We start from the raw sequence: 8,206 nt of genomic DNA, 5'->3' as shown, positions 1-8,206 counted from the left end.
CAGGAGTTTCTGGCTGCAGTCTACATGTTCCACTGTCACATCAACAAGAAGACAGATGTGCTGAAGTATTTTCTTGGTGAAACCTGGGAGGATGATCATCATAATGATTATGATTATGATCTGTTTGATGATCCAGAAATGATTCTCCAGAGGAAATTATCTCTGAATGATTTGTGGGTGTCTCAGAAGCCTTATTCTACTCTGGCGCTTGCACAGAGATCTTCATCTCTGGATGATTTCCTGTGGAAAGTCATGGAGAAATCCTTCCAAAGTAGTAGTGGTCAGCTGGACCTGTTTGTCCGCTTCCTTCATGGCCTCTGTCTGGAGTCCAACCAGACACTCTTAGGAGGTCTGCTGGGTCAGACAGAGAACAGTCCAGAAAACCTCCAAAGTGTTATTGACAACCTGAAGTGGAAGAACAATAATGAAATCTCTCCTGAAAGAAGCATCAACATCTTCCACTGTCTGATGGAGATGAACGACCTCTCAGTACATCAGGAGATCCAAGAGTTCCTGAAGTCAGAGAACAGATCAGACAAACTCTCTGAGATCCACTGCTCAGCTCTGGCCTACATGTTGCAGATGTCCGAGTTGGTTCTGGATGAGTTGGACCTGCAGAAGTACAACACATCATACCAGGGAAGACTGAGACTGATTCCAGCTGTGAAGAACTGCAGAAAGGCTCGGTGAGTGCAGATTAACATCAATAATCTGTGTAAATTATTACTTTTGTTCTTCAGATATATCCATCCATCTATTCATTCATTCAGCCATTCATTCTCTTCCAATTATCCGAGTCCAGCAGCAGTGAAGCTCATACCTCTTTCTCCCTAAACACCTCCTCTAGCTTGTCTAGGGGAACACCAAGGCATTATCTCAAGGCAGATTGTATCGATACCAATTTGGCATCAGTATCGGATCGATACTAGCCTGGTGAGAGAGATTCTTTACTTTAAGTTCGGCTCTTGTTTGCAATACTGTGCTTTCGGCAAAGACAAAACGGCCAGGTTGCTGGACTCGCTGCTCCCGTGTCAGTGCAGAGCAGACACATTTTACTGCCCCTCCCCCCTCTTGTGCTTAGGTGTTGCGCTGTCATGTGACCTGACTTAGATGTTTTGGGGGTTGTTAATTTTTACATATTAATTATATTTTCACCAGTTGTTTTTGTTGTTGAGAATTTAATTGTAATTTTTTGTGTTATAGTTTCTCAGACAGTACTTGTTTGTTTTAATTTGTTCATTGGTTTGCGTGCACTTTAAGATTTTTCTAAAAAAACAAAAACAAAAAACAACTGATAACTAAACTCACCACGCGCAGACCGCAAGGACATGTTATGCTTCGCAGCATCATTTATTTTTCTAATAATCTCACAGTTGCTGTAACACTACATTCAACGGCTGCAGCTCTCCCGCTGCCAGCTGTACACATCACCACCAAAAACAACAACAACACTAGCAGAGCTCAAGCCAGCAAGGCGTGATTGCAGATGCTGTGCAGGTGAGTCCATCTCACCTGCAGCAGCATCGCAGAACACACCCCACCACAATGCATAAAGCATTTTGCATTTAATTATAAACTTTGTCCTAATTATGTCCTGGGTTTTAACTATTTAATAATAAAAATGAAACATCACAAAAAACACTTAAGATCATGACGCATCCACCTTATTTATTGAAAGGTATTGGTATTGGCCATACTGGCCCGTATTTACTTGGTATTGGATCATACCAAATAAGCAGTATTACACACCACTAATATCGAAGAGAGAGCCCAGCCATCCTTTAGAGAAAGCTCATTTGTGCCACTTGTTTCTATGATCTTGCTCAGGTTTCTTTTCACCACGATGGACCGGTGCAGCATCACTCCAGCCGCAACATCAATCCGTCATGACAGTGGGAAGGAAAAACTCCCTTTTAACAGGAAGCAATCCCCAGTAAAACCAAGCTCAAGGAGCGACAGCCATTTGCTGCGACTGGTTGGGGTGAGAGGAGGAAGACACAAAAGGGAGTCTCGTGCTCCCCTCTCTCCTCACTCATGAAAATGACCCTGAGATAATTAAACCGCTCTACACAGGGTCAGGGACAAGTTGCTGTCCTAAGTGGGCATTCCACCTTTTTCCATCTGAGGACCATGGCCTCAGACTTGGAGGTATTCATTCTAATTCCCACCAGATGACACGCGGCTGCAAACTGCTCCAGTGTAAGCTGGAGTCCACCTGTCATGTATTTATGGAGCAGATCCAAAAGCAGACACGGGATAAATGAACCAAGGTATAACAAAAAGCAAGCCTTTATTGTAGCTGATTACATAAACAGAAAACACAGCAAAATGAGGGAAAACTGAACTAAACCTACACTGGGAGCAGCTAAGCAAATAGGATAATTAGAACATGAAACTGAACAGGAACATGTGAAACGTGAACGTGAAGAAAACTAAACCTGACCTGCACATGAACATGAACTTGAACAGTAGAAAACAAGACTCTGTGACCTGACCTGGCTTGGCATGACATAAACAGATGACCCGACAAAGAACAGAAGGAGACAGAGGACTTAAATACACAGGAGGCTAATGGGGAGACACACTTGACACAAATGAACATGATGCCACGGGGGAAGTAAAACAAAACACACTGAACATGGAAACACTAGACTCTTCAAAATAAAACAGAAAACATGGAGAGATGTAGAATTGACACACAAGCTTGACAATGTGGACAAGATGGCGCCGCGGATGGTCGCCCTGGTGCTTCAGTGCGTTACTTTTGTTTTGTTTTTGTGCATTTCTTCTGTGTCTGGGCACTCCTCTGGATATTCGTACACCAGAGAAGAGCTCCTTAACTACAGGACTACAACGCCTGTGGATTTATTTCCAATATTTGTCGCATCTGCGGCAGATTTACTGCTGACTCTGACCAGGAAAGCGAGACGCCGAAAGAGAGGGAAGCGAGCCGGCGCACTCGTGCGTTTGAGGAGACGCGGACTGCGAACGCTCTTCCTGGGATCTTCCTTTCTAATGTACGCTCACTCGGGAATAAGATTGACGAACTGGCCCTGATGAGAAGCATGAACAGAGACTTTGCCTCCTCCTGTGTCTTATGTTTTACGGAGTCGTGGCTCAGTGAGAACATCCCAGACTGCGCGCTCAAGCTGGAGGGCTTCATCTGCTGCGCGCGGACCGGCAGGCCGCTCTCTCCGGTAAATCCAAAGGTGGAGGTGCTCTGCTTCTACATCAATAGTGGCTGGTGCACAGATGTAACAGTGATTGCTCAGCACTGCTCTTCCTCTCTGGAATATCTTTTTATTCACTGCAAACCGTTTTATTCTCCGCGGGAGTTTGCTTCATTCATCCTGGCCGCTGTTTACATCCCGCCAGACGCGGATGCGCAGGCAGCTCAGGGCGCACTCGCGGAGCAGATTCTCCACATGGAGCGGACATTCCCGGACTCTCTCATCATTGCTCTTGGGGACTTTAACAAAGCCAATCTGAGCCATGAGCTTCCAAATACAAGCAGTATATTAAATGCCCGACCAGAGAGGAGAGGACATTGGACCACTGTTACAGCACGATCAGCGGGGCCTATCGTGCGGTGCCCCGCGCTTCACTCGGACTTTCTGACCACGTCATGATCCACCTAATCCCCGCGTACAGACAGAGGCTGAAGCTCTCCAAACCTGTCGTGAGGACTAAAAAACTGTGGAGCAACGAGGCTGTGGAGGAGCTTCGCACGTGTTTGGAGTCTACAGACTGGGACACAATGAAGGCTGCTTCTAACAGCTTGGACGAGTTTACGGACACTGTCACCTCCTATATCCACTTCTGTGAGGACAGCATTGTGCCATCACGCACCAGGGTGAGTTATAACAATGACAAACCCTGGTTTACTCCTAAACTCAAAAAGCTGTGGCTGGAAAAGAGAAAGGCGTTCAGAAGCGGAGACAGGGACTGCTACAGAGAGGCCAAGTACAGGTTCACTAAAGAAGTGGACATTGCTAAACATCAGCACTCTGAGAAGATGCAGCAGCAGATCTCAGAGAATGACTCGGCCTCTGTGTGGAAAGGTTTTAGGAATATCACCAACTACAAGCCTAAAACCCCCCACTCCACTGACGACTTGCTCTTAGCCAACACCCTCAACGACTTCTACTGTCGTTTTGACGAGCCATCAGGCAGCCTTCACACCTCCAACGGCCCCAACAATAGAGGCACTTTGGACACTCATTCCCCCACCTCTCCCCCCTCCATAGAGCCATCACCACCTTCAAACTGTTCACCTACAACACCCCCCTCCTCACCCCACACAAAAGAGGATTTCACACCACCTCCTCCCACCACAACTCTTCATATTCATGAAGCAGATGTGAGGAAGCAGTTTAAGAACCTGAATGCTCGGAAAGCTCCCGGCCCAGACGGTGTGTCTCCTGCCACCCTCAGACACTGTGCAAACGAGCTGGCCCCAGTGTTTTCTGGCATTTTCAACTCCTCACTGCAGGCATGTCATGTGCCTGCCTGCTTCAAGTCCTCCTACCATAATCCCTGTCCCCAAGAAACCTAGGATCACTGGACTAAATGACTACAGACCCGTGGCTCTGACATCTGTGGTCATGAAGTCATTTGAGCGCCTGAGTTCTCTCCCATCTCAGGACCCTCACGGCCCCCCTCCTGGACCCCCTGCAGTTTGCATAAGAGCCAACAGGTCTGTAGATGACGCCATCAACATGGCCCTACACTTCATCCTGCAGCATCTGGACTCCCCAGGAACCTACGCCAGGATCCTGTTTGTGGACTTCAGCTCTGCCTTCAACACCATCCTTCCAGACCATCTCCGAGCAAGCTTTCCCAGATGAATGTGCCTGATCCCATCTGCCGGTGGATCACTGACTTCCTGACGGACAGGAAGCAGCATGTGAGGCTGGGAAAGAATGTCTCGGACTCCCGGACCATCAGCACCGGCTCCCCTCAGGGCTGTGTTCTTTCTCCTCTGCTCTTCTCCCTGTACACCAACTGCTGCACCTCCACCCACCAGTCTGTCAAGCTAATCAAGTTTCGCAGATGACACCACCGCTTGTCATCTCGGAGGCTTAGCTAATCGTCCAGGCACCGTCTGGGCTATTGAGGCGAGTCTGCCTACAGGAGGGAGGTTGAACGTCTGGTGTCCTGGTGCAGCCACAACAACCTGGTGCTGAATGCCCAGAAGACAGTGGAGATTATTGTGGACTTCAGGAAGCACACAGCCCCACTCCCCCCCATCATCCTGACTGACACCCCCATCACCTCTGTGGACTCATTCCGCTTCCTGGGTACCACCATCACCCAGGACCTGAAGTGGGAGCCCACCATCACCTCCGTCATCAAGAAAGCCCAGCAGAGGATGTACTTCCTGAGGCAGCTGAAGAAATTCAACCTGCCAACACGGACGATGATGCAGTTCTACACTGCAATCATCGAGTCCATCCTCACCTCCTCCATCACCGTGTGGTACGCTGGAGCCACTATCAGGGACAAACAGAGACTGCAGCGTGTTGTGCGCTCTGCTGAGAAGGTGATTGGCTGCAGACTCCCATCTCTGCAGGACCTGTACACCTCCAGGACACTGCGGCGTGCAGCTCGGATCTCAGCTGACCCTTCTCACCCTGGACACAGTCTGTTTGACCTGCTCCCCTCAGGCAGGAGGCTCCGGTCCATTCGCACCAGAACCTCTCGCCATAAGAACAGTTTCTTCCCCTCTGCTGTTGGACACATGAACAATAACCATATGACTGTTCCCCCCACTAACACATGACCCTACGCTGTGTTCACTGTATCATTCCATGTTTGGCACTGATCACCACCTGCACTCATGTATATATCTTTCAACGTAGCACTCTTAATTCTTACTCTCATGTATATATCTCATGTATATCTCATGCACATATCTTTCCACGTAGCACTTTTAATTCTTATCCCTACTTTTATTTTTTCCATGTCTATTTAAGTGTTATTTATGACACCATGTTTGCACTGAAGCACCGCAGCAATTTCCTAATGTTGTAAACCTGCTCAACATTTGGCAATAAACCCCATTCTGATTCTGATTCTGCAACAAATGTCATGGTCCTGGGTCATTTTGACCCAGTGTTCTTAGTTTTCCTGTGGTTTTGTATTTTGTTCCTTATGTTCATTGGATTGTTTGGTTTGGTATTTGGATTCCCCCTGTGTCCATGCTTTTATTGTGGTGTTTGTTCTGGTACCGTGTTCCCGTCCTTTGTGTTCTGTGTTCTCCTCATCCCCTCTGTATTCTTCCTTGTTCTCTGCCCTCTCTCTCCTCTGTGCTCCTCTCTGTGTATCTGTGTTGTGTTTAAGGTCCACATCTTGGTGTCAGTATTTTCAGTTTCGTGTCCTCCCCGCTCGGTCATGAGTAATTGTCCTCAGCTGTGTTCCCCATGTGTTCCCACTTCCCTCATTACCTTCGTGTATTTATGTCAAGTAGTCCCTTTGTTCTGTGTTGCGTCGTCCCTCTAGGTTGTGTGCATTCCCCGTGTCTTCCCAGCGCCTCAGCTTTAGTTTCTCCCAGTATAGTTTTGTATCACTTCTTATGTTCCTATTAATAAAGACCTGCCTTCGAGTTTATCCCCGCATGTCTTGAGCCGTGCGTTTGGGTCCTCTCTTGCCTTCACAAGGCCGCCGCATGACAGAACGACGCAACCACGAAATGGACCCAGCAGGCTCCACCCGTGAGGAAGAAATTCTCCGTGTACAGAGTCTGGTTAGGCAAATAACCCACACCTCGGACTCATGGACAATTTCTGTCGGACTTAATGCCATGAGGGCAATAGTTGAGGGAAACCCTTTCCTTCGCCAGCTCAGCTGCTATGAGGGCTTTATTGATGAACTGAGCCGAGCCAAGGATGCGTCACAAGCTCGTGAGCTGGCAGACCGCGTCTTTTCCCGGGATTCCACGCCACAGTGATAGCAGACGGAGATCTCCGCCAGGCAGCCGCCGCAGCAGCAGCGATACAAAGCTCGCCGCGACAGTATCGCAGCAGCAGACGGGGCTTTCAGTAGCGCAACAGCAGCTGCTCCAACGAGAGAGTTTTTCGACGCCGCTGCCGCGGAGCCCTTCTCCATTCCCTCTCACTCTGTGACTCTTGCCTCAGGCCCTAAAGGCTCACAATCTGTAAATGTTGAATCTGAAGCTGAACTTCTTATGAACTGTTGTACTGCCCAGAGGGTCAACTCAGAGACCGTTTCTCCTACGTTTGGACTCATATTTGAGAAACATTATCCTTCGCTTGTGTTTCCTAAGTCTGAAAACTTGAAGTCAGCATTTTCTGAGTTAGAGATACCTGTTTCTGTACCTTTTACCTGTGTGTCTGCTGAGGATGATTGTTTTGCAGTTAAGCTCACAACTGCGGCTTTAAAACCTGCCTCCTTAGATGTTAAAGCAGTAAAGTTAGAGACTATAAATGTTCCTGTGATAGCTCGACCCCAGCTTGTTACTTCTGAGCCATCACCCCAGGGAAAGTCCATTCTGACGTGTCTATAATTCGAATGTTCTTAAGTCAGGGGACTCTATACCCACCACTGTTTTCCCTGGGTTTACTATTTCCAGCGATCCGGAGGCAAAAGACTTTGTTTCATCTGCCTTTCCAGTGCACGGGACTATGTTTACATTGGCTATTAACCCCTCCTCTGACAGTATAAGCATGGTTAGTTCCGAAGAAGGCAAGGCAAGGCATATTTATTTATAAAGAAAGAAGCTCAAAGACTGTTGGTGCATCAGCTGATCACACTTCTCTAGAGTTTGTAAACCCTGAAGGTGGTGCTCTAGTGCCTGTAAGCTACAGCTTTAGCACACTTAAATCTGCGAGGTCAGAGCACTGTTTCTCATCCGCTCACTCAGGGCAGGGACTTAATCTCTTGCAGACTGTTCTTTCTAGGGCCGCCTCCCAGGCCCCTTGTGCTCTAGGGATAGCTGCGGCCCAGCACTCCCCTGCACCTGCCTCAGTTCCCCAGGTGAGGGGGGCTGACACTCTGCTGGTCCCTGCACTCGTATCAGCTCCTCGGGCGGGGACAGCAGCCGCCCAGTCCCTGCCGAAACCTGTGCCAACCCCTGAGGTGAGGCCTGCCAGGACCCAGCCGATATCTGCACCTGTACCTACTCCTCAGGTGGGAGCGACTGGTGTCCAGCAGGTGCCTGCACCCTTCATCCGCATTGCAGGCTCAG

At 48.6% G+C, this 8,206-nt stretch overlaps 1 protein-coding gene across 1 annotated transcript in view; it reads left to right on the top strand.

The window, feature by feature from the left end:
• Positions 1–6: 6 nt before the first annotated feature.
• Positions 7–8,206, top strand: part of LOC102291552 (NACHT, LRR and PYD domains-containing protein 12) — a 44,205-nt gene continuing 36,005 nt past the window's right edge. Inside the window, exon 1 of the mRNA XM_042216767.1 lies at positions 7–686. Coding sequence (XP_042072701.1) covers positions 25–686 — 662 coding nt within the window. The 5' untranslated portion in view covers positions 7–24. The remainder of the gene's footprint in view (positions 687–8,206) is intronic.

The sequence above is a fragment of the Haplochromis burtoni genome, unplaced genomic scaffold (assembly GCF_018398535.1).
Source record: "Haplochromis burtoni strain Fernald_Lab_line unplaced genomic scaffold, NCSU_Asbu1 Contig_1240, whole genome shotgun sequence".
In the NCBI taxonomy this organism is placed as follows: domain Eukaryota; kingdom Metazoa; phylum Chordata; class Actinopteri; order Cichliformes; family Cichlidae; genus Haplochromis; species Haplochromis burtoni.
The sequence above is the reverse complement of the archived record's forward strand: the minus strand, read 5'-3'. Positions and strand labels throughout refer to the sequence as shown.